This window comes from Rhamphochromis sp. 'chilingali', assembly GCF_963969265.1.
Source record: "Rhamphochromis sp. 'chilingali' genome assembly, chromosome: 15".
NCBI classification, from domain to species: Eukaryota; Metazoa; Chordata; class Actinopteri; order Cichliformes; family Cichlidae; genus Rhamphochromis; species Rhamphochromis sp. 'chilingali'.
Window position 1 is genome coordinate 18169646 of NC_137942.1, and position 26472 is coordinate 18196117.

A 26472-nucleotide genomic window follows, 5' to 3' on the forward strand; every position below is an offset into this window, starting at 1 on the left:
TCTTTCGGGCCTTTTGGCATCAGTGAGCTGGGCAGTGCATTCCCAGGCCAGTGCAGCCTCAGCTGCCTCTCTGATATTTTTATTTCTATTTTTCAGCCTAATGATAGCTTTCTTGACCTGCATGAACATTGTGACGAGCATGCTTCATGGCGCAGCCACAGGGGAGGTTGACACACCGGAGCTCCATCAGCTCATCATGCCTCCCCTGTATTAAACGTGCCGGGACCCGAGGTTGGGGTTGTTGTGGTGTGTAGGATGCAGCTGAAAAGCTGCGGCTGTGAGCTTTGGACACGACAACCGAAATAAAGAAAAGTGTAAAACGTACGAGCTATGTGGTCGGGTCTGTCATTTATGTCACAGGAATCATCTTCAGATTGTTCATTTGCTTAATTTCAATTTGCAATGGTAAATGGCCTGTATTTGCATAGCGCTTTACAATACACTCAGTCATCCACACACTGGTGATGGCAAGCTACATTGTAGCCACAGCTGCCCTGGGGCGCACTGACAGAGGTGAGGCTGCCGGACACTGGCGCCACCGGGCCCTCTGACCACCACCAGTAGGCAACGGGTGAAGTGTCTTGCCCAAGGACACAACGACAGAGACTGTCAAAGCCGGGGCTCGAACCGGCAACCTTCCGATTACAAGATGAACTGCCATCTCTTGAGCCACGATCGCCCTATTTTTGTCATGAAATAACAAGGGAATGAGCGTTACCCAGCAATGAAACTACTTATCAGTCAGTGTCTGCAATCCCTAAACAGTTAAACAAATGATGCACCTAACTGCAGCCAGGGAGTAAAAAAAGAGACAACAGTTCAAAGTACATGCCACACCTTATTTTGTGAAGAGTTCCTACTTGTATAGTTGTCACTTTAGTCATCGTTTGAATCAGAAATAGCTTTGTTTAAAACAATGGCTGATAAACATGCTGTTTCTAGCCTCGGTGAGTCATCTTATGTCATTGTAACAGAATATAGGTTTGATTTTTGCTACTTGTTGATTATTTGTTGATAAAGTACGACTGTTTAGAGTGTGATCACACTCATCTCTCAGTGTGATCACACACAACAAATCTATGTCAGCAAAGCTGCATAGAGAGATGTAGCTGTAGTACTTGTGCCTAAACCTGTTATTATAGTTTGGCTTTGAATTTAAGGGCAAATTTAAATAGACAGGATGAAATGTTGTACCGATCCATATCACACTGAGCTGTCTGATGGAAACATGATCTGATGACTGTTTATGTGATACTTCCTGTTTGTGTTTAAGGGCACATCCATGTCTTGACAAAATACATGCAGAATATAATGATCTTTCTTTTTCTAACTAACGAATAATTTTGTGATTGCTAACAATAACTAAACTTTTAAAGTTATATACCACTCGTATAAACAGTGCTGCATCTGTGTTGCAGGGCACAGTCACGACTCTCCAGAGTTGAGGATCGTGCTGATAGGTGGCAGAGAATTAACAGGAGAGCCCAGTAATAAGAGTCTGAGCGGTAACATCATACTGGGTCAAAGTGTTTTTGACACCAGCAGAAGAACTGCCCAGAGTGTGACGGGGCAGCAGGAGGTGCATGGCAGACGGGTCACTGTGGTGGATACTCCAGGCTGGTGGTGGCACTATCCACTAGAAAACACCCCAAAGCTGGATCAGATAGAAATCCAGAACAGCGTCCATCTGTGTCCCCCAGGACCTCACGCCTTTCTTCTGGTATTTCATCATAGCTTTTTTTTGCCCCAGATCTTCATATCATCTTTAAAAGAGCACCTGAAACTCTTCCACAAGGATGTGCTGAATCACACCATCGTACTGTTCACTGCTGAAGATGCATGGGATGAAAAAAATGTAGAAACTACAATCAGTGAGTGGTCAGAAATGCAGTGGATTCTTGAGCAATGTGGAAACAGAAAACATGTCCTCTGTATGAGTAACAGGGAGGACAGCAGTCAAGTTGAAAAGCTTTTTGAGAAAATCGAGGCAATGGTCGCTACGAATGGAGGCCGTCACTATCCCATTGATCGTGCTCATGGAAACGCTCTGAGGGAGGAAATGAAAGCAATAAGTGACAGAGCATCTAAGAGGTTTGATGAGGTGCAGACACACAGAAGGAAACTCAGAGCACTAATTGAAGGTACGGCCTCACATTTTACAAAATACCCACCATGATAGAAAGAAGAGGATAAATTTGAAATAAATGGGTGAATCCAGATGTTTGTGATCAAACACAGAATCACAGAGTTTTGTAAAACAATTTCTTAAACATAAATAATGCTAATAAAGCTCCAAAGTAAAATGTCAAAGAAAATATTTGTACTTATACTAAGTCAAGATCTTACAAAGATATTTTAATGTGCTAAACGCAGTGATCACATGACGAATATAAAATTGTGCTGTAACTATAAACTGTAGATGAACTACAACCATTTGCCTTGTAGATGTCATGTCTCACAGCCAAATATGGCTTTCGCAGTAAGAGGAGCTCTCTTGATAAACTATGTGGCCCACATCATTATCTAACCATCAAATGTAATTTGATGCATGAAACTACATTCCTGATTAGTTTACCTTCCAATTCTGCAGGTGGTAAAACCCCACCAGCACATTTAAGACTAGTGATGGTTGGTGCTCAGTGGTCAGCTAAGAGCTCGGCTGGAAACACCATTCTGAGGAAAAAGGCTTTTGCTGTTCATCACAGAAGAACAACGATGTCCAGTGAAATTAATCACGGCATTCTGGGAGAAAGGACACTCGCAGTGGTGGATTCTCCTGGCTGGTTCTACAACCACACCCTTCAGGACACCTCTGAGACAGATAAACATGAAATAGAGAACAGTGTGTACATGTGCACTCCAGGACCCCACGCAGTGCTCCTCGTGGTCGGCCTGGCATCTGCATTTAATACATCCTATCATAGAGCAGTCCAGGAGCACATGAGTCTGTTTAGGGATGATGTCTGGAAGCACACCATTGTTCTGTTCACTAAAGGTGATTGGCTGGGAGTGAAGACTGTGGAAGAACGTATAGAGAGTGAGGAAGGTCTGCAGTGGCTGATGAAGCAGTGTGGGAACAGGTACCACGTCCTGGACAACATGAAGGATAATGATGAGATGCAGGTACAAGATCTCCTGGAGAAGATTGAAGAGATGTGGGCAGGAAATGAAAACTCACATTATGAAGTTGATCCGGATCGTGAAGCACAGCTGGAGGCCAGAAAAGAGGCAGAAGGAAAATTAGCTAGAAGGATCAGAAAGACCACTGAAAGACAATCAAGAATACTGGGAAAGTTATTTGAAGGTAATCAAAAAATCATCAAATAGTTATGGCATTATTTTAGTCACTCTTTCAGTTTAAACTTTACTTTTTTACAGGAGAGAGGCTGACAATCACTGACCTGAGGATTGTACTGCTTGGCAGAGAGGAATCTGGGAAGAGTATGGCAGGAAACAACATCCTTTTTGAAGAGACATTTGAGAGAGTTTGGGTGAAGAAGGTAACCAAATATAATGCCCGAGGTTCACGTGTAATTTATCAGGTGTCATGATCATTAAATAATGTTCGGATCTTTGTTTCTATGCAGGAATTCGAGGACCAGAGAAGAACAGAAAAGTGTGTAAAGCATGAAGGAAATTTAGGTGGAATAAATGTTGCAGTCGTTGAGACTCCAGGCTGGCCTGCAGACACGACGGCTCCTGTCTGGCTAAAAGAAGAAGTTCTGCGCAGCGTCTCCATGTGCGCTCCAGGCCCTCATGTTTTTCTCTTGGTTGTTCCCATTTCCAAAGCATTCACAGAGGAAGACCACAAAGCACTGGTTGAGCTGTTGATGCCCTTTGGAGAGAGAGTGTGGAGACATTGCATGGTGTTGTTCACCTGGGGAGACTGGCTGAATGACAGACTCATTGAGGAGCACATTGCAGGAGAGGGGAAAAGCCTCCAGTGGCTGGTGGAAAAGTGTGGGTACAGATATCATGTCCTCAACTGCCATGGTTTGGGTTATCATTTTCCTGTCAAACTGCTCTTCCAAAAAATAATTGATTTGATTACACGGAACAAGGAACAATGCTTCACTGCTGAAAGCAAACAAGGGAAAAAACAGCCTGTGCTGACAGAAGAAGAGTGGAACAGGAGGGAGCAAGAGCTGATAGACCGAATGTTGAGAGCTGTTGTAAATGAACCAGAAGAGCCAAAACAACCATTTGTGAAGCGAGGAGCCAGCTTGGATGGAGTTTTCATTCCAAGCAGTGAGTTGATATTAATTAGAGAAAACTCTGAATTTGTTTTATATTTTTACTTGTGGGTATGATATCAAATAGCATTCAATTTCTGTTTCAGTGTGCGGAGACGTTCCCTCCGAGTTCGGGAACATGTCAGAACTTTTTAATCAAAGAGCACGTGCCAAAGTGTCTGAATGGCTGAAGACCAGAGCTGGAAACTCTGATGTCACCTCGGGGATTGGCAGCATGAGCGCCTCAGCCAGTCATGTGGATGAAAGTCCTCTGCCTGATGAAAATGATTAACCAGCAATTCCCACAACGGACAAGATAGTTATTCATTAGAAGAAAAACTCTATAAAAACTCAAATGCAGGAACTTGCTAAGCAAACTAAAAAAAACTGGATTGAAACAGAGGTACTAAGATCCTGATTTTTTAAAAATAGGTTATTTTTTTATGTAATAAGCTATGCAACCTTCAGTTGGTTTTAATATAGTTAGCAGATTCTCGTTGTCAAAACGGCTGATGCCACCCTAGCCCAAACCTTATATTTGCCCCTGGTTCTACATTAAATGGTTCAACGTTAAGAATTCAATAAAGATTTTATGTTTGACTGTTTTCTGTATTTTGCTTGTGATAAAAAACAACAACTTTGAAATGTAGACTGTAATAATTTTGCAACCCAGTACTTTCACTCTAAGAAAAGAATTTACAGCAAAATGCTGCAGTGTAAAAAACTTAGTTCCATCTGTTAATGCCCTAATTTAATTTCCATATATTTTACTGCATAAAATTATGTTTAAATAATCATTAGAATTACACATTTTGATAAACATATTTTAAAGATGCAACTAATACAATGCATTTTTTTTTTTTAAAAAAAACTACAAATTTACGGTGTCATTGATCAGAATCAGAAACTTTATTGTCATTGTCACGAGAACAACGAAATGAAGAATGGTCCCCGATCATTGCATCATCCCTAGCAATATCAAAATATAAATAAAACAATAAAATTCAATAAATAAAATAGATAGAATACTTAAAATACTAATAAGATGTAACAGTAAAACATTCACATACATTCCCACACACATGCTTCAGACCGTGCATGGATTAACACAAGAGTGGCGTGATGGACATTTTTTTTGTAGTATTCAGATGTGTTATTGCAGTTGGATAACAGCTGTGTTTGAGTCTATTAGTCCTTGCTCTGATTGCCCTGTACCGTCTGCCTGAGGGCAACAGTTCGAACAGGGAGTGGCCAGGATGTGAGGTGTCTTTTATGATGTTTTGGGCCTTTTTAAAACAGTGGGCGTTGTGTAGAACTTCCAGTGTGGGGAGAGGGCAGCCAGTGATCTTTTGGGCGGTGTTAATGATCCCTTGGAGTGCTTTCCTCTGAGCCCCTGTGCAGCTAGTGTACCAAATACATATGCAGTAAGTTAGAACACTCTCAATGGTGGCTCTGTAGAAGGACACCAGCAGTTTCTGTGTGATGTTATTCCTCCTGAGAATTCTCAGGAAGTACAGTCTCTGTTGGGCCTTTTTCAGCAGCTCGGAGGTGTTCACACTCCAGGAAAGGTTCTCCTCTATATTGACTCCCAGGAAGTCAATATAGAGGAGAACCTATATTGACTTCCTGGGAGATATGTTAGAAATCGACAAGCCATCAAAGAAATCTTGCGTGTTCCACAGCTCCACTCACAGTTACTTGAATACATGACAAAATATTTGTCCCAGTGTTGATTCAAAGTCCATAAGACACATATAGCCCAAGTCTCTCCGATACTAGAAACTTGGAGTACAAGTACAGCTGATATTAGATCGCATTTCATAGAAGTGCACCATAAGAATCACAGCTGATTTTAAAAAATCTGAAATGGTTGCTGAGTTTATTACGATAATTGCATTTCAAGTGTTTCATGATTTGGCTCAAACTTTACTCAGAAAACAGACTTGAAAGGTCGACTGCAGTTTTATATTTTTAAGCAAGAGTCATCTTATTGGGAAGATGTAAGTAACTTGGGACGGAGGTGGAAAATACCTAAACCATGTTTACTGTAGTGCTGGACCAAAGTAGTTCATTTCTGCTATATTGCACCTGTATCCCACCACAATTAAAGTTCGGTTACTTTTCCTTTTTATATTTTTTGTTCATAATACAAAATCTATTTAAAAAACATAAGTTATTGGGCTTTGGATAGGCTGTTAAATCGCTCAAGCACAACTATTTTTTTTTAAAATAAAAAGTCTCTTTTACATCCTGCATATGAGCTTTGATCATGTTTTCTATGATAATAAATCAGCTACCACCAAAACAACAATAAAATTGCGAATGATCCTCGCCGGCCTCCGTCGTGTCTCCAACTGGCGATATCCTTCCCGTCACTTTCTTGACTTCCCATCCCACTCCTGCGTAGCTCTGATCCCGGCTTTCTGCTTCTCTCTCCTCTTCGGTCTTTTCTGGATACCATGTCGGAGTACAACGCGGTACCTCCGCCCGTCCCCGGGGCTCCTCTGCCCGGACAGGCGGCTGTGGGGAACGGAGCGGGGGGCGCCAAGAAGGATGCGTTTGCGGACGCGGTGCAGCGGGCCCGGCAGGTGAGGCAGGGATGAGACAGACAGCTAAGAAGCTAGCATGTATGAAGGCGGACACACCTGAGACCAGGTTAAATTTGACATTCGAACACTTCATGGTGAATGTGTCTACAGTCAGGCACACCTCTGCCGCTTCATCCATCACATGTCAGCGTTAGCTTTAACTGAGGCCGGACAGTTTCAGCGTCCCACCAAATATCCAGTGTGACAACACTGAAAACCTTCAGAGAACATTATTATCTTCACTTCACTACCAGCTTCTTCCTCTGCGCTGAGCTACATTATGAATGTTAGTAGTTGATATAAAGGTGTTTCAGGATAATTCAGGTGTGTGCTGCAGCCTCAAGGCCAAAGAATAGAAAACACATCAGTATCCATCACATAGCTCATTAAAAAAAATACTCTATTTATCTTAATGTAATGGTGGATCTGATCCATAAAATAAACTACAGTCACGCCAGAGGCATTCCCAGGATTTCCGTGGGTGGGGTGGGTTAACCCCAAGGAGGGAGCTTGGGAGGAAATCAGAAAAATGTGTAAAAATCATTAAAAAGCAGTAATACTGTAGATCTGCTGCACTACAGTGAACTATCTGGCAAATCTTCTGCTTGTGTTTCAGATCGCAGCTAAGATCGGGGGCGACGCTGGTCCTCCTGTGAACAACAGCACTGCTCCAGATAGTTTTCCCTTCACTGCGCAGAAACGACAGCTAGAGGACACAAATACTGGTGACTGCACCTTTATTTCGCTTTGTGATTATTTTAGTTCCAGGGAGTCTCCTATGAACATTCATTTCATTTCCTCCTCTGACAGATGAGCCAGAGACTAAGAAGCTGGCTGCTCAGAGTGACTTGGAGTCAGCCAAAGCGCTGTGTGAGTTCATCTTACTGTTGCATGCATTGTTATTTGTGACCTACAGTCAACAGTGGGTGTCTGCGTCCTCCACATTAGTCCGTTGGTAATCCTAAACCTCTCCCCTGCCTTGTTTTCTCATTCAGCTATTGGTGCACAGCTAGCTGCTCTTGCACAGCAAAGGTGAGATCTCGTACCTCTCAGGTGACTGTGTATTAATCTGACTTTGCTATTGTCTGATTTATTGCTTTTTTTCCCCCCACCTTTGTATCCCTCCTGTAATCATGGCATCAGACCCACCTCCACCACAGAGGAGTACAGTGTTCCAGACAGTATGGTGGGACTCAGTGAGTGTAGCCCAGCTTTATTTTAACACGTACTGTATACCACACTTTTTTTTAAACCCCACCTTCTCTCTTCAGTTATTGGCCGTGGCGGTGAACAGATCAATAAGATACAGCAAGAGTCGGGTTGCAAGGTTCAGATAGCTCCAGGTACTGGTTGCACTCGTCGTCTACAGATACTCATCCTGGGCGTGAATGTCAGTGTAATTTGGGGTTTTCTTTTTTCAGGGTGAAATGATTGTACAGCATGCATCTTTAATTACTTTATAAAACAAGAATTTAGTGTACAAGTTTGGGTTTATTTTGGATTTTCTCTAATCCACATAGGGTCAAACCTTTACATACGCTCACTTAATGCTGTTCTTCACTGAAAGGCATTTAGTGAAGATCTAAGATGGAGAATTGTAGATTTACACAAGGTGGGTGAGTCTCTTGGAGCCATTTCTAAACAACTGCAGATATCACAATCATGGATTCAAACAAAAAATATCTGAAGTAAAGTTTTTCAGATATGTCACCACTTTGCCAAGATCTGAAGAAGACCCCAGCGGTCACCCTCAGTTTAAAAGCAACTGGTTAAGATGTTTAGGAACAACCCAGGAACCACCAAGACTCAAGCCTGCCATAAAAGACTGCTGGAACACCAGTGTCACTGCCACAGTGAAACAAGCTTTACATCATCATGAACTGAGGCTACGTCCACACTAATGCGTTTTCATTTGAAAATGCATCGTTTTCTCTCCGTTTTGGCCTCCCGTCCACACTGAGACGGCGTTTTGAAAACGCATACATTTGAAAACAGAGCTGTCCCGTCGCAGTGTGGACACTCAAAAACGCAGACTTTCTAAAACGACGTTTTCAAATCTATCCGGGCTAGTGTGGACGTAGTCTGAGAGGGTGCCGACCAAGAAAGAAGCCCCTGCTCCAAAGTGGACACCTTCAGGCTTTCCTCAAATTTCCACACATGGACAAGCTGAATGCCTTCTGTAGAAAAGCTTTATGGTCACGCTTCCCACAAGAGGCCTCTCCTTTACTACTTTGGAGGAGTAAAGGCACCTAAGAACACTGTATCTAACGCTGTAATGTCAAGCATGGTGGTGGTAGTATCATGCTCTGAGACTGTTTAGCTGCCAGTGGTACTGGTACATTGCACAAAGAAGTTGGAATAATGAGGAAGGAGGACTATCTCCAAATTCTTCAACTTCACCTCAAATCAACAGCTAGATAAGTGAAACTCCAACACAGTTGGGTGTCCCACCAGGGCCATGATCCTAAACACAAATCAAAACTGCATTTGGAATAGATAAAAGCAGGCTGACACTTTTGGAATGGTCTTCCCAAAGCCCTGATCTCAACCCTATTGTATGCTTAATGCTTTAAGATTAAAATCTGAGTCTGTGCTAGAAAACCAACAAGTTTAAATGAACTCTTCTAAATTCTGTCAGGAAGCGTGGTCAGATATCCAGCTGTAATTTTGCCAGAAGTTTTTTGATGACTACCAAAAGCATCCGGTTAAGGTACAACTCACTAACAGACATTTAACTTTATCTATACTTTTGAGACTGTGTGGATTGTAGAAAATCGAAAAAATATTGAAACTACATTTTTTTAAGTCATTAAAGGTGTATGCTGTACAGTCACTAACCACCCTGGATAAAGAACAGTTCAAAGAAATGATTAAAAGCCTGAAATTACCATGACATTCATGCCCAGGATGAGTGTGTGTAAACTTCTTCTGATTATTATTATTTTTATGCTCAGTTTGTTAAATATGAACATTTTCTGCTTGTGCAGACAGTGGAGGTCTTCCAGAGAGAAACGTCTCCCTCACAGGGACACAAGACTCCATACAGTGAGTTTTAGACGTCATACAAATACACTCATTGCAGTTTTATGTGGAAGCGTTTTAACGGTCTGGTGCTTAATTCTAAACACTAGAGTGATGTGTTTCTTAAATGAAGTAACCAATCAGCTCCTCCCTTGGTTAGGAAAGCCAAGAGGCTGCTAAATGAGATAGTCTCCCGAGGAAGAGGTACTCCCCCTCTTTCTTCTTATCATGACTCCAGCAACGGGCAGAACGGCGCAGTTCATGAGATGATGATCCCAGCCGGCAAGGCCGGCCTAGTCATCGGCAAGGGAGGAGAGACCATCAAACAGCTACAGGTAAGTTTCATGTTTTTTGCTTCAGCATTTTTAGAAGTCAGCATGACCCAACCAGAGTTGATTAGGCCAAATCTGAACCTTTTTCTTAAAGTCAGTATTTTCACATTAAAATAGCAGCAAAGGTCTGAGTTAATTTAATCCTACAGGAATGTGAGGTTTTTAATTGGGTTTGTCTTACACTGGATCAGGGCAAGATCATGAGCTTTCCTGCAGACTGAAAGCAGTCAGCCTGATGCTTTATAGCAGCAATCCATGCACCATGCAAGGGTGGGACTAAAGAGGAGCACAACATTCATTTTAAAGCCATTAATGTTTCTAATTTATAATAGATAGTATAATTCTTATACATTAAGCTCACTGTATATAAAATAGCCAAATTAGCCTGTTAGTGTGCCAGTAAAAGCCTAAGTGGAGGCAACTCCAGTGTAGGTAAACACTTTCAAGTGCGTATGGCTGATAATTATGTTTCATTATGTGTTATTGGATGCAGGAGCGTGCAGGGGTCAAGATGATCCTAATCCAGGATGCCTCTCAGGGACCCAACGTTGACAAGCCTCTGCGCATTATTGGAGACCCATACAAAGTCCAGGTATAACTTTAAAGTCCTGTTATTGTGTCTAAGTAAATGTGGCATAGTGCCGAGCTTCCTGATCCTTAATGGTTTTTCAGCAAGCCCAGGAGATGGTGCAGGAGATTCTGAGGGACAGAGACCAAGGCGGCTACAGCGAAAGAAGCGAATTCAGCTCCCGAATGGGAGGCGGCATGGATGTAAGTTTGTGTGTCGGAGCAAGACTGGAAGTGACTGCAGAGGGTTTTTAAAAACATTTTTTTAACCAAATCACAAACAGAGGAAGCAATAGATGTTTTTTTTTTTTTTTGTCATATTAGATCCCAGTACCACGACACTCGGTGGGTGTGGTCATTGGACGCAATGGAGAGATGATCAAGAAAATTCAGAATGATGCCGGAGTCAGGATACAGTTCAAACAAGGTGGGACGCTCTGACGACGGCGTTGTGGCTTCATTTATACGTCTTTCGCATTTGCTGACGTTCTGCTTTCCTCTGTTTTGGTCTCATTTAGCTGCCACCACTTAATTTAGTAAATTTAGTAAAATCAATATGAATGTTATTAGTACCAGAACAGATGCTGGCAGCTGGCACTGCCATCCATCAGAGAGTCTTTAGGTGGCACAAATCCCCTGGAAGTACAAGCCCTAAAACACATAATTACCAGGTTTCTCCATTGCAGTGATATTTTTTGAGGGGGTAAAAGTTTGCCTACAAATGAAGCGTCACAAACTCGCTGTCTAGCCTGACAGCCTGTGCATCTGCTGTACTTTGCCCCTTTGTATCAGGTGAATCTTTTACTCAGGCAGTGTGATTGCCTTTTGCGTAAGCTGTTGTGTAGAGCTGGTAAAATTGGCTCCTTTTCTTCTTCTATTGATTTGACTTGTATGTTGAAAAGAAAATCAGATAAAGAAGGATCCCTGCATAGATCCAGTGTTACAAGAACAATGGTCACATCAGAACGTCACCTGGCATGACCCTTTAGCGTGTTTTCTTTTTTGTTTGTTTTTGTTTTTTACCACTTTGCACTTTTTTTGAGATCCTAATTTACAGAAAGCTGTTAATTCTCACTTTGACCGGTGCTGGAAGCTGACCTGATTGATTTCATTTAGTGTTAATCCCAAACGCTTAATGCACTTTTAAATCCCTTCCAGATGACGGGACCGGTCCAGATAAGATCGCACACATCAGCGGTCCGCCTGAACGCTGCGAGCACGCGGCTCAGATCATCAACGACCTGCTGCAGAGCATCCGGGTCAGAGAGGAGGGACAGGGGGTACGGATCAGCTGTCACACTCTAAAACATCATAAATCAATAGATGAAGGCCTCACATCATAACGTCCATAAATATTTGGATAAATTAAGTGCTTAGCCTTGTTTTTTTGTTTCGTTTTTTTTTTTTGTTTGTTTGTTTTTAACGTAGTCAGATGAGGCAAAATCACCAGAGGCTGTGACGTACTGGGCATATGTGAAGTAATGTGGTATAATTGTCCACAGGGTCCCCCAGGTCCTCCAGGAATGCCTTCAGGCAATAGGGGGCGAGGTGGGGGACAAGGCGGTTGGGGTCCCCCCGGAGGGGAAATGACCTTCTCTATTCCCGCCCAAAAGTGTGGGCTTGTGATTGGCAGAGGAGGAGAGAACGTCAAGTCCATCAACCAGCAGACGGGGGCATTCGTGGAAATCTCTCGACAGCCACCCCCCAACGGAGACCCCAACTTTAAGCTTTTTATCATTCGTGGGTCCCCGCAGCAGATCGACCACGCCAAGCAGCTCATTGAGGAGAAGATCGAGGTGCTTGTCATTCTAGATTATCATTATTCTTAATTATTATTTCTTAAGTTACCGATCAAGAAGAACACTCGGCATGTGGCATCATGTGATGTGTTTCAGGGTCCACTGTGTCCTGTGGGCCCGGGGACAGCTGGGCCAGGTCCTGCTGGGCCAATGGTTCCTTACAGCCCAAACCCCTACAACCCCGGACCGCCTGGGGCTCCTGGACCTCCACAGTGAGTGGCTGCAGCTTTAAAGCAGATTTCAGAGAACTGACGATGACCCTGAGATGTTTTTGGTTTTTTTGGTTTTTTTAAATAAGAAAGCGCTTCTTCTTTCCTCAGTGGTGGTCCTCCAGGTCCTCCCCAGTACAGCTCGCAGGGCTGGAGCAACACCTACCAGCAGTGGCAGCCTCAACCACCACATGACCCCAGTGAGTCACTGCTGGCTTCACCACCTCTGCTGATTTTAAGTGTTTACTGCTCAGCCCTCGCACTTATTTCTCATTATACTTGTTTTTTTTTTTAATCTGAGAAGGTCAACAGGAGTTCTGATGGAAATGTGATGAGATGCGGTGTCTTTATCTGTAGCAGCTCTGGCTCTAACCCTGTCTCTGTTTCCTCCCCCTGGTCTCCAAGCCCGGTCTCCAGGCCAGTAGCAGGGGCTCACCCTCACCCTATGAGGACCTCACCCCCTCCACCCTGCGTCTTTTCTAGGCAAGGCAGCAGCCAATGACCCCAATGCAGCCTGGGCGGCCTACTACGCTCAGTACTACCAGCAGCCATCGGGGGCTGCGCCAGCCCCGTACCCCGCAAACCAGGCTGGAGGTGCCCAAGCCGCAGGTGACCAGACCCAGGCTGCACAGACACCGGGGGGCCAGCCGGACTACACCAAGGCCTGGGAGGAGTACTACAAGAAGATGGGTACGAGTATGTTGCATATGTTAGGTAGTAATTTATGTAATTTTGTTGTTGTTGTTTAATTTTTCATGTCTGTTTCTGTTTCTCAGCCCAGGCAGGCGGCTCTATACCCGGTACAGCAGCTGCAGCTCCAGGAGCAGCAGCAGCAGGAGGAGGAGGAGGTTCAGCATCCACAACGGGAGGCCAGCAGGACTACAGCGCAGCTTGGGCGGAGTACTACAGGCAGCAGGCTGCGTACTATGGACAAACAGGACAGCAGCCCTCCGGCCAGCCGGCCAATCCCCAGCAGGGACAGGTTGGTGCAGCGGCCTCGTCGAGGTCTTGTTTCTGTGTGTGTTAATCTACCTCCTCACGTCTCACATCTCACCTCCAAACGTCTGTATTTTAGATGCAGTGAGAGTTCGTGGCAGAAGACGGGATAAAGAAGAGGGCTCTGAAGTCTTAGGCCAGGATCGATCCCTTTATTCATATATATTGTATCCGTTGCAACTAGAAGTGAAACGCTTCCCCACATGTGAACATCATCTGGATCCTTTTTTGATAATAATGTGAACTGAACCCGATGCTCCTGTGCTTCGCTGCTGACGGGAGGGAAAAGACTGATTAAATGCGATCATTTCACAGAGCTACTCAGAGCTGCCTGAGCGTAGATTTAAATACTCACGGGAGCCCCGGAGCGGTTATTTCATTAACAGAGTTTTCAGCACATCTCAGTCATCCCGTAGCCCCATTTTAAAGTACTCACCTTCATATCCCAGTGTTGTATTAACTGACTTGCACAGAGCTTTTAGGACTATAATCATGTTATGTGTTCGTGTGTGTGTGTGTGTGTGAGACACAGGAGGAGACATGCCTCATTTGATTTTCTCATATTGGTTTTTTGCTTCCTCTGCAGAGGCTTGCAGGGTGTTTCAACACGTGTATATCTGGGTGACTGTGCGCAGGTTAGATTTATGAAAAGAAGCCCCGAGCTGCAAGGTTCAGAAGCACGAATGTGAATAATGTATTAATTGCCTCTGTTCATTTTAAATCGCACTGCTCAACACCTTTTTGCCTCTTGAAACATCCCATCTCGTGAACTGTTTGTTCCACCTGACCGCTTTAGTTTTGGGTTAGAAGAAAAGGCCGGCTTACTGTGGACTAAAGGCTAAACTGGAAAGATGGGGCTGGGTGGGGGATAGCTTTTCAGATTTGGCCAGCTTTCTGTGAGTAATCATCGTTATTTCTTATCATTTGGAAAGTTCAGAAGGGCTTTCAGCACACCTCAGAATGGCGGCATATGGAGACTTTAAAGTGTAGTTATATTCTTGTGTAGATTGTACTGCTGAGTTCTCCTACAGCAATTTATCCCTCAGTTCATTGCCGCTTGTGCAGACTCCAGGTTGCATGTTGTCTTCCTTTATTTTGTAAAGCTTTTTTACAAACGCTGCCTTTTTTTTTTTTTTTCTTAATTGTCCTTCCACGGTCATTGTTTGTGCAAAAGTTTGAACTTTACTCTTCCAAGTGTGTCCTGCTTTAACATATATTGTATATACACAAACTGTATATTCAGCAATATAAAGCTGCTGGTTTTCACTTCCGGAGACGTATCAGGTATGATTCTTGTATTCTGAATGGCAGCTGCGAGTCTTGCCTTTGGGTTGATATTGTGTTGAGATTGTTATAAACAGACGACCACCAGCAGCACTGATCTGAAATAAATATATCAGCTACTTTGAAATCTTGAATATCGTGTCTGTGTCGCTTTTGGACCAAATGCACTCATTAGGTACACCTGTTTAACTACTTGTTAACACATATCTAATCAGCCAATCGCATGCCAGCAACCCAACATATTTAGGCATCTAGATGTGGCCAAAAATACCTGCTGAAGTTCAAAATGAGCATCAGAACAGAGAAAAAGGTGATTCAAGTGACTATGAACTTTGATCTATTCAGCTTGTCCCCACACAGACATCTCTAGAGAATGAGAACATTTCTTGAGCATTACAATGAGTTCACTATACTTTAATAGCTTCCACAGTCACCAGATCTTAGTGCATTAGAACATCTTTGGGATGTGGTGAAACGGATGATTTCATTCATGGATGTACAGCTGACAAATTTTCCGCAACTGTGTGATGCTATCATGTCAGTATGGTCCAACATCTGCGAGGAATGTTTATAGCACCTTGTTGAATTAAGGCAGCTTAAAAAGCAATAGTGGCTCCAAACCAGTAACTAATGAAGTGGCTGCAGAGTATATAATACATGCCCTGCTGTTGCCAGCCATAAAAGAGCACTTGAGGGAAAACACCACTAGGGGTCACTGTTAGCTTACCTGACGTGATACGTAAAGGAGGGTCTCTTGACATAAATGACATGTTTGTGTGTCTCTGAGCCTCATTAGGTGTGGCCACTCATGGTACTTTGACACTTTATGACACTTTGCAGTCATTTACTTGCGCTTTTCTGCTTTTATCTGAATATTGCTCAGCTATTTATTGCAAAACTTTAAAATCCTGTGTGTACCATGGGACCTCGCACATGCAGAAACACTGCACCAATAACATCTTTCTCTGCTCTGTACCTCTGATTCTTCCACCTCTGCTGTTCTCAGTGAACACGCTCGGGTTACCAGTTGTCAAAAGTTGCCAGCACAATTGATCCGTTTCTGCTCTGCTTAAAGCAGGCTGACTTTTGAGTTTCAGGTATTCTGCGTTTCCTGTTCCAGTGTCTTATTTATACAGCAGCAGAAGTGGTAGCAGACAAGTGTGTTCGTGTGAGCGTGGCCCAGGAAGTCACGGTCTTGGGGTTTTTTTTCAGCCAAGGGTGTCAAATTTAATAAGAAAGTGACTGTTTTTCAGACAGTAACCCCGCCCTTACACTGGTAATGACTACAGAGATGATAAAATCAGACTCAGAAACCCACGAGAGATATCCGGAGTAATTTTAAAAATTCTTTAATTTATATCTTTAAAATTAAAAACATCTGAATTGCATTCTACCACCTCCAAAGGCACAGTCATACTTAGAGCAGACCAAAATTCAAAAAACACTGCCACTGAACATCTTTTTTTTTCTCATTTTGTTTTGTACATAAGAAACAACGCACTATAAAAATGACGAACATTTTTTTCCTTTTTTAGTGGGTAAACAATGGCCATTCTGCACGCTGTAGATCATTAAAAGACTGGAGTGATATGTACTCAGCTGTGGTAGCGCTAGACTTCGTATAAAGGATGATGTGCTGGTTTGAGGCTGGCAATGCCTGTGAAAAAACACGCACCGCTATTTATAGACAGTATTGACAGAAATGAAAAAGGAATATGACAACTGATCTCAACAGTGTTTTAGAAGCAAAACAAAGCCATCGGGCATGAGAGTGAGAAAAAAAAACATAGTGAGACGAGGGGCTAGCTTGATTTTATCAGTGAGCTTTGGCTTGTGTTCTTTCTCGTAAGCGAGAGAGGGATAGTTTTATGCTTGGACATGTCTGCAACGGGCCCTAGTTTGTGTTATTTTAGTAGTATTTTGTTGGTTATGTCTGTTTTCGTTTTTGTTACAGTGCACTGGAGAAAAAAACATCTGAGAGGTGTGATCCACCGGTGGTGATATGTTGATATTTTGTGAGTTCATGATTTAACAATCAGCTCTTTAAACCAGGCCTGAAAGATTGAAATTTAAAGCGCTATGAAATATTCTTACAAAAACAGTTGCAAAGTGTGCTTCTCCATGATTGTAATTGGCTTGGGAGAAATTCACTTATAGGGAACACTGAGAAGTTCTGAGTCTAAAAGGATTGCACCGAGTCAATCCGGCCCAAAAAACAACAAGGAATTGTTTTCCTTTAAAATGATGACGTCATCTTGCTGGTGATGGACGCTCGAATAGGTTGCGCGGGAGACTCCATTATCAGCAACATCTGGTATGAATGTGTAGGGAGGTATGCATGTGAATGGACTGTGATGGACTGACGACTAAAAGCTTTGACTGACTTGATACTGAGACAATGACTGCACCCACTTTAGGATTAGTAAATGCCAATAAACAAGTCACCCAGCCGACAAGAGAAGGGTGGATGCTTCGCTTTGTTTTGTTTTGTTTTTTCAGGAGCAGGAGGATAAGAGAGACTGGAGGAGGAGACTCTAGCTTCACATAAGTATGAACTGCAGACTTAACACTGTGGTTGCTGATTTTGAGTTACTGATGTTTGCATCAAGAAAACTGTGCTATATTAGCTGTGTTTTGATTAAGGTATCATGTTATATTATTGGGAATGCCAAATGCTACAGTGGAGAAGACTTTTGATATCACTCATGATTGGAATATGTTATTATTAACCACAGCAGGCCACTGTAAAAAGTCAATTAAATTTTATAGAGGAAAATCGCCAAAATTGAACAATACCTATGAATGACTGGCCACATTCAGAATAGAGATATGCAATAATAAACATTGGTCCACATGATTTAGGTTCTCACTTGAAATAGTAAGTTATTAAATGTAGAATATAATCGACAGGGACATTTGATAGGATGTGGTACTGAAAAAGAACAAGAGCAAAGTAAATAAAGAAAATATTGTGTTTAGTTTGGATAAATTCGAATTAAAATGTACCATTACACTCAGAGGATCAATATGGAATAAAACATATGCAAAATTTGTAGGAAGTACATGACTGATAACTGTTCTGTCCTGAGCGTTTGTTTCCAGAGCACCCACTTGACCACACCAACAGTTTCTCGCCACCGAGGAGGGGTACTTGCAAAAAGAATAAAATAAAAATCTGAGTTTAACAAAACAGTTTGAATGTAAATATCAAGCTTACCTTTCTTTTTCCATGAAATGTGCTTGTGGGCACGCCAGCCATTTTGAAAAGGTGGGCAAAACAATTGGCAAGGCCACACCCCCACACATGTGATATATTTTTAAAGGTACTGTTGCCCTCTCTAAGAAACATCAGGAATTAGAGGAGTGGCAAGTAGAGTATGCGAGCTACAAGCAAAAACTAAAATGTGTACTACAGTGTGCAAAAATGAAATACTGGGTCATCAGGGGGTCATGAGGGACATTTATAAAACTAAAAGTCCCACTAACCTTAAAGTGCACTTGAAAAGCCCACACAAGAAGGTTAACCTAGCTTACCTAGAAGACCTCATCAGGGGGAGCACACTCCCCCTCATTGAAGAGCTCACCCACTCAACCCGCATCCCCAGAAAACAGCTAACCCCAGATAAGGCAGCGTGATGCATCCCGAGACAACAGGACTGGGACATCTAAATAAAGGTGTGAAACAATCGCCTTCAAAAGGTTATCAATTCACTTGAACCAAAATTAGGACCACACGGTGCGGCAAGAGTTAATAGTTATTAGTCTCAACACCCAAGGATAACCAGAAGAGCATGACTGATATGGTGGGACTGGGATTTTGTTACACTTAATTTTTGCAAAACACAAATAAAACTAAATTGAAACTAAGGATTTTCAGAAAATAAAAACTACACTAAACTAGCAAAGAATTGGTAAAAACTAATAAAAACTGATGAAAATTGCAAAACTATTACAACCCTGGTGCAGAGATTGGCAAATCTGACCAGGAAACGTTATAAAATGGATTGTCAGGAAAGTCAGCGTTAAAGCCACTTTTGACGGTCCATACTAGGATGGCATTGGACATCTTCGGGGCAGAAAAGGGTTGGTGTGACCAAGGTGTGGTTTGGCTTGTTGTATGTACATTTCAAAATGTTACAGCTCTGGATGGACCAGTTACCAGGGCATGGAAGGATGACAGACTTTATTACATGAGGAGAAGGGACATTTTCGGGATCGAAGATCCTCAGGGATGACAAGGCTGGAGCAACGGTACTCGAGAGAAGGATTTTTGATACTTTCTGAGATATGATGTCACTAACCTTCTCTTTTAATTGTCTAGCTCCAATGAATTGACACATGGGAGTGTGTCAAAAAGGGGGAGTTGAGTTTGAACATCAAACAATGGTGATATGAAAATTTCTATGAGTTTATTTTTGTGTTTAATAAATTAGCTATGGTAAAACTTAAGCTTATAATGTGTTAGACTTAGAAAGGGTTCACTAATTTTTGATTTCTTTTACACACACATAGATTATGATTAGAATAAGTCCTGAACATAATATTTTAAACCAAATTTGAATCATTAGAAGAACAATGGATAACAATATTAGATTATCAAGGCTAGGGAGAGAGGTGTTTTGGTTTTCTGTCTCTTGCAGAGAAAGGAACAGACACCAGACGGGGACCCGGAGATGTGAGGACCCTTCACAGCAGAGACAGATGTAGGGACTGCCGAGACAGCAACTGGGGTCAAGTGTCATGACGTTTGGGCTCCTGGAGAAGATGGATCCCACAAACACAGCGATAACCATGAAGGGGTTGGCGAAAACCAGGAACACCAGACCAACGAGGTTCGAGAGGCTCTTGGCAAAAAGGGGGACACGCCGGTGAACCCAAAACACACAGATCCTTGTTTGAAATCGGGGCAGAATAACTGTGCAATGACTAAAGGGTGGTCTAACCCCGGAGGTCGAAGAAAGAAGCTGAGAATCACCCAACTGGAAGACACTGGTAGCTGCAGCAATAAAAATAAAGGTTAAAAGCTCCTTAGACAGAGGTTCTAGTCTAAGTACATTTGAAAGGTATAAGGGGGCATTAAAATGGGAGAGGAAAACTGGAGCACCAAAATAAAGCTGTGGGAAAATGGGGAGTGATGGGAGTGTCATCTGTAACTGCTGTTATGGTTGTAAATCTAACTTTGCTTGCATCTGAACTGCGTGAACACAGAGGTCATCCCCCATATGGTCCACCCGTTAAAGGGGGACAGAGGGCCTCAGGATCAAGAAAACTTGGACCTTGCAACGCTGAAGTGCTTGTTATTAGTGATCTCTTTAATGAGAGATCAAAAGAGGGTATTGTGATATTATTCTGTTATTATATGTTACCTTATATATGTAATCAAAGTAGTTGAATTAGAATACTGCTGTAGATCATATTATACCCTTTAATATAGAGTGTGTGAGCTGTATGTAGTTTAGTTCTCATTATACTTTTGAGTTAACAGAACATATTCACATATTAGTTCATTAGATAAATGTGCATCACTCTGTATCCTTGATCTGCTGGGAATGTGTTACACTGTTTTCTTGACATGCTTAATTGTTGAATCATGAAGAGAAGGTTGTAAGCAGGAGACTCTGTGTCTAAAGACAGGGGAGATAGATAGACCACATTCCACACCCCCACCTTACAGAAAGCAGAGAAACAACTGCCGAGGTCATAACTTAGGCGCTGTAACAGAGAAAAAAATGTGATGTTTTGGCTTTTACGACTAGCTGGGGGCCACTAGAGACTATAAAAAGCTGAGCAACCCGTCACCATTTTGAGACATGTGCCTGACCCTCTGGTAGCATCTCTCCCGTCCGGACGTTGTAATGCTCTGACTGTTGAATTGTATGGAAATAAATGATTGTTGATTGAGCATTTATACACCGAGTATTGTCCCTCCTTCAGCCCAAAGATTCAAAGAACTGCGTGTTTTCAACAATCCAGTGTTACAAGAACAATGGTCACATCAGAACGTCACCTGGCATGACCCTTTAGCGTGTTTTCTTTTTTGTTTGTTTTTGTTTTTTACCACTTTGCACTTTTTTTGAGATCCTAATTTACAGAAAGCTGTTAATTCTCACTTTGACCGGTGCTGGAAGCTGACCTGATTGATTTCATTTAGTGTTAATCCCAAACGCTTAATGCACTTTTAAATCCCTTCCAGATGACGGGACCGGTCCAGATAAGATCGCACACATCAGCGGTCCGCCTGAACGCTGCGAGCACGCGGCTCAGATCATCAACGACCTGCTGCAGAGCATCCGGGTCAGAGAGGAGGGACAGGGGGTACGGATCAGCTGTCACACTCTAAAACATCATAAATCAATAGATGAAGGCCTCACATCATAACGTCCATAAATATTTGGATAAATTAAGTGCTTAGCCTTGTTTTTTTGTTTCGTTTTTTTTTTTTGTTTGTTTGTTTTTAACGTAGTCAGATGAGGCAAAATCACCAGAGGCTGTGACGTACTGGGCATATGTGAAGTAATGTGGTATAATTGTCCACAGGGTCCCCCAGGTCCTCCAGGAATGCCTTCAGGCAATAGGGGGCGAGGTGGGGGACAAGGCGGTTGGGGTCCCCCCGGAGGGGAAATGACCTTCTCTATTCCCGCCCAAAAGTGTGGGCTTGTGATTGGCAGAGGAGGAGAGAACGTCAAGTCCATCAACCAGCAGACGGGGGCATTCGTGGAAATCTCTCGACAGCCACCCCCCAACGGAGACCCCAACTTTAAGCTTTTTATCATTCGTGGGTCCCCGCAGCAGATCGACCACGCCAAGCAGCTCATTGAGGAGAAGATCGAGGTGCTTGTCATTCTAGATTATCATTATTCTTAATTATTATTTCTTAAGTTACCGATCAAGAAGAACACTCGGCATGTGGCATCATGTGATGTGTTTCAGGGTCCACTGTGTCCTGTGGGCCCGGGGACAGCTGGGCCAGGTCCTGCTGGGCCAATGGTTCCTTACAGCCCAAACCCCTACAACCCCGGACCGCCTGGGGCTCCTGGACCTCCACAGTGAGTGGCTGCAGCTTTAAAGCAGATTTCAGAGAACTGACGATGACCCTGAGATGTTTTTGGTTTTTTTGGTTTTTTTAAATAAGAAAGCGCTTCTTCTTTCCTCAGTGGTGGTCCTCCAGGTCCTCCCCAGTACAGCTCGCAGGGCTGGAGCAACACCTACCAGCAGTGGCAGCCTCAACCACCACATGACCCCAGTGAGTCACTGCTGGCTTCACCACCTCTGCTGATTTTAAGTGTTTACTGCTCAGCCCTCGCACTTATTTCTCATTATACTTGTTTTTTTTTTTAATCTGAGAAGGTCAACAGGAGTTCTGATGGAAATGTGATGAGATGCGGTGTCTTTATCTGTAGCAGCTCTGGCTCTAACCCTGTCTCTGTTTCCTCCCCCTGGTCTCCAAGCCCGGTCTCCAGGCCAGTAGCAGGGGCTCACCCTCACCCTATGAGGACCTCACCCCCTCCACCCTGCGTCTTTTCTAGGCAAGGCAGCAGCCAATGACCCCAATGCAGCCTGGGCGGCCTACTACGCTCAGTACTACCAGCAGCCATCGGGGGCTGCGCCAGCCCCGTACCCCGCAAACCAGGCTGGAGGTGCCCAAGCCGCAGGTGACCAGACCCAGGCTGCACAGACACCGGGGGGCCAGCCGGACTACACCAAGGCCTGGGAGGAGTACTACAAGAAGATGGGTACGAGTATGTTGCATATGTTAGGTAGTAATTTATGTAATTTTGTTGTTGTTGTTTAATTTTTCATGTCTGTTTCTGTTTCTCAGCCCAGGCAGGCGGCTCTATACCCGGTACAGCAGCTGCAGCTCCAGGAGCAGCAGCAGCAGGAGGAGGAGGAGGTTCAGCATCCACAACGGGAGGCCAGCAGGACTACAGCGCAGCTTGGGCGGAGTACTACAGGCAGCAGGCTGCGTACTATGGACAAACAGGACAGCAGCCCTCCGGCCAGCCGGCCAATCCCCAGCAGGGACAGGTTGGTGCAGCGGCCTCGTCGAGGTCTTGTTTCTGTGTGTGTTAATCTACCTCCTCACGTCTCACATCTCACCTCCAAACGTCTGTATTTTAGATGCAGTGAGAGTTCGTGGCAGAAGACGGGATAAAGAAGAGGGCTCTGAAGTCTTAGGCCAGGATCGATCCCTTTATTCATATATATTGTATCCGTTGCAACTAGAAGTGAAACGCTTCCCCACATGTGAACATCATCTGGATCCTTTTTTGATAATAATGTGAACTGAACCCGATGCTCCTGTGCTTCGCTGCTGACGGGAGGGAAAAGACTGATTAAATGCGATCATTTCACAGAGCTACTCAGAGCTGCCTGAGCGTAGATTTAAATACTCACGGGAGCCCCGGAGCGGTTATTTCATTAACAGAGTTTTCAGCACATCTCAGTCATCCCGTAGCCCCATTTTAAAGTACTCACCTTCATATCCCAGTGTTGTATTAACTGACTTGCACAGAGCTTTTAGGACTATAATCATGTTATGTGTTCGTGTGTGTGTGTGTGTGTGTGTGAGACACAGGAGGAGACATGCCTCATTTGATTTTCTCATATTGGTTTTTTGCTTCCTCTGCAGAGGCTTGCAGGGTGTTTCAACACGTGTATATCTGGGTGACTGTGCGCAGGTTAGATTTATGAAAAGAAGCCCCGAGCTGCAAGGTTCAGAAGCACGAATGTGAATAATGTATTAATTGCCTCTGTTCATTTTAAATCGCACCGCTCAACACCTTTTTGCCTCTTGAAACGTCCCATCTCGTGAACTGTTTGTTCCACCTGACCGCTTTAGTTTTGGGTTAGAAGAAAAGGCCGGCTTACTGTGGACTAAAGGCTAAACTGGAAAGATGGGGCTGGGTGGGGGATAGCTTTTCAGATTTGGCCAGCTTTCTGTGAGTAATCATCGTTATTTCTTATCATTTGGAAAGTTCAGAAGGGCTTTCAGCACACCTCAGAATGGCGGCATATGGAGACTTTAAAGTGTAGTTATATTCTTGTGTAGATTGTACTGCTGAGTTCTCCTACAGCAATTTATCCCTCAGTTCATTGTCGCTTGTGCAGACTCCAGGTTGCATGTTGTCTTCCTTTATTTTGTAAAGCTTTTTTACAAACGCTGCCTTTTTTTTTTTTTTTTCTTAATTGTCCTTCCACGGTCATTGTTTGTGCAAAAGTTTGAACTTTAGTCTTCCAAGTGTGTCCTGCTTTAACATATATTGTATATACACAAACTGTATATTCAGCAATATAAAGCTGCTGGTTTTCACTTCCGGAGACGTATCAGGTATGATTCTTGTATTCTGAATGGCAGCTGCGAGTCTTGCCTTTGGGTTGATATTGTGTTGAGATTGTTATAAACAGACGACCACCAGCAGCACTGATCTGAAATAAATATATCAGCTACTTTGAAATCTTGAATATCGTGTCTGTGTCGCTTTTGGACCAAATGCACTCATTAGGTACACCTGTTTAACTACTTGTTAACACATATCTAATCAGCCAATCGCATGCCAGCAACCCAACATATTTAGGCATCTAGATGTGGCCAAAAATACCTGCTGAAGTTCAAAATGAGCATCAGAACAGAGAAAAAGGTGATTCAAGTGACTATGAACTTTGATCTGTTCAGCTTGTCCCCACACAGACATCTCTAGAGAATGAGAACATTTCTTGAGCATTACAATGAGTTCACTATACTTTAATAGCTTCCACAGTCACCAGATCTTAGTGCATTAGAACATCTTTGGGATGTGGTGAAACGGATGATTTCATTCATGGATGTACAGCTGACAAATTTTCCGCAACTGTGTGATGCTATCATGTCAGTATGGTCCAACATCTGCGAGGAATGTTTATAGCACCTTGTTGAATTAAGGCAGCTTAAAAAGCAATAGTGGCTCCAAACCAGTAACTAATGAAGTGGCTGCAGAGTATATAATACATGCCCTGCTGTTGCCAGCCATAAAAGAGCACTTGAGGGAAAACACCACTAGGGGTCACTGTTAGCTTACCTGACGTGATACGTAAAGGAGGGTCTCTTGACATAAATGACATGTTTGTGTGTCTCTGAGCCTCATTAGGTGTGGCCACTCATGGTACTTTGACACTTTATGACACTTTGCAGTCATTTACTTGCGCTTTTCTGCTTTTATCTGAATATTGCTCAGCTATTTATTGCAAAACTTTAAAATCCTGTGTGTACCATGGGACCTCGCACATGCAGAAACACTGCACCAATAACATCTTTCTCTGCTCTGTACCTCTGATTCTTCCACCTCTGCTGTTCTCAGTGAACACGCTCGGGTTACCAGTTGTCAAAAGTTGCCAGCACAATTGATCCGTTTCTGCTCTGCTTAAAGCAGGCTGACTTTTGAGTTTCAGGTATTCTGCGTTTCCTGTTCCAGTGTCTTATTTATACAGCAGCAGAAGTGGTAGCAGACAAGTGTGTTCGTGTGAGCGTGGCCCAGGAAGTCACGGTCTTGGTTTTTTTTTTCAGCCAAGGGTGTCAAATTTAATAAGAAAGTGACTGTTTTTCAGACAGTAACCCCGCCCTTACACTGGTAATGACTACAGAGATGATAAAATCAGACTCAGAAACCCACGAGAGATATCCGGAGTAATTTTAAAAATTCTTTAATTTATATCTTTAAAATTAAAAACATCTGAATTGCATTCTACCACCTCCAAAGGCACAGTCATACTTAGAGCAGACCAAAATTCAAAAAACACTGCCACTGAACATCTTTTTTTTTCTCATTTTGTTTTGTACATAAGAAACAACGCACTATAAAAATGACGAACATTTTTTTCCTTTTTTAGTGGGTAAACAATGGCCATTCTGCACGCTGTAGATCATTAAAAGACTGGAGTGATATGTACTCAGCTGTGGTAGCGCTAGACTTCGTATAAAGGATGATGTGCTGGTTTGAGGCTGGCAATGCCTGTGAAAAAACACGCACCGCTATTTATAGACAGTATTGACAGAAATGAAAAAGGAATATGACAACTGATCTCAACAGTGTTTTAGAAGCAAAACAAAGCCATCGGGCATGAGAGTGAGAAAAAAAAAACATAGTGAGACGAGGGGAATGAGATGAGCGGTGGTGGAGGACTGAGCAGATCTCTCACCTCGGTCGATTTCTCTGAATCTCACCGAGGGGTGAGAGACATTTGCATGAAATCTGACGCCTCCATCTCACCGTTTAAAAAAAACAAAAAAAAACAAAAAAAAAAAAAAAAACACCTCGAAGAAAGTGAGGGGGGAAAAAACAAACAAAAAAACTTTTAGACAATAAAGTCAACATGTGCAAAGAGGCAGGGCCTTACTTAGCCTGTGAGTGGAAAAGTCATCAGATATGAAAGAGGATCGATAACCGAACGTACAATCACAAATCAATAAT

The 26472-nt window shown here is 43.1% G+C and overlaps 3 protein-coding genes across 7 annotated transcripts; all 3 read left to right on the plus strand.

Moving 5' to 3' along the window:
* Window positions 1-881: 881 nt before the first annotated feature.
* On the plus strand, window positions 882-4844 carry LOC308411007 (GTPase IMAP family member 8-like). Its single transcript, XM_080904694.1, has 6 exons — window positions 882-947; window positions 1419-2141; window positions 2591-3304; window positions 3379-3500; window positions 3588-4248; window positions 4340-4844. The coding sequence occupies exons 1-6, from the start codon at window positions 917-919 to the stop codon at window positions 4522-4524; spliced, it is 2436 nt and encodes an 811-aa protein (XP_080760820.1). The 5' UTR covers window positions 882-916; the 3' UTR covers window positions 4525-4844.
* Window positions 4845-6573: 1729 nt separating this feature from the next.
* Window positions 6574-15162, plus strand: LOC308411185 (far upstream element-binding protein 2-like). Of its 3 annotated transcripts, XM_080904980.1 has the most exons (18): window positions 6579-6820; window positions 7437-7545; window positions 7631-7690; window positions 7816-7852; window positions 7964-8016; window positions 8092-8163; window positions 9808-9865; window positions 10002-10176; window positions 10667-10765; window positions 10846-10944; window positions 11065-11167; window positions 11899-12020; window positions 12243-12536; window positions 12636-12751; window positions 12860-12948; window positions 13232-13438; window positions 13525-13730; window positions 13824-15162. In XM_080904980.1, exons 1-18 carry the CDS (start codon window positions 6692-6694, stop codon window positions 13830-13832), a joined length of 2037 nt encoding a protein of 678 aa, XP_080761106.1. In that variant the 5' UTR covers window positions 6579-6691; the 3' UTR covers window positions 13833-15162. The 3 variants fall into 3 exon arrangements, with proteins under 3 accessions (XP_080761107.1, XP_080761108.1, XP_080761106.1); XM_080904981.1 differs by lacking the exons at window positions 13525-13730; window positions 13824-15162 and having other exon boundaries at window positions 6574-6820; window positions 13145-13370; XM_080904982.1 differs by lacking the exons at window positions 13525-13730; window positions 13824-15162 and having other exon boundaries at window positions 6575-6820; window positions 13154-13370.
* A 1655-nt stretch (window positions 15163-16817) lies between these two features.
* LOC308411271 (far upstream element-binding protein 2-like) lies at window positions 16818-24490 on the plus strand. Of its 3 annotated transcripts, none has more exons than XM_080905143.1 (8): window positions 16818-20044; window positions 21222-21343; window positions 21566-21859; window positions 21959-22074; window positions 22183-22271; window positions 22555-22761; window positions 22848-23053; window positions 23147-24490. In XM_080905143.1, the coding sequence occupies exons 1-8, from the start codon at window positions 19951-19953 to the stop codon at window positions 23153-23155; spliced, it is 1137 nt and encodes a 378-aa protein (XP_080761269.1). In that variant the 5' UTR covers window positions 16818-19950; the 3' UTR covers window positions 23156-24490. The 3 variants fall into 3 exon arrangements, with proteins under 3 accessions (XP_080761269.1, XP_080761270.1, XP_080761271.1); XM_080905144.1 differs by having other exon boundaries at window positions 16818-20020; XM_080905145.1 differs by having other exon boundaries at window positions 16819-19860.
* Window positions 24491-26472: the final 1982 nt, after the last annotated feature.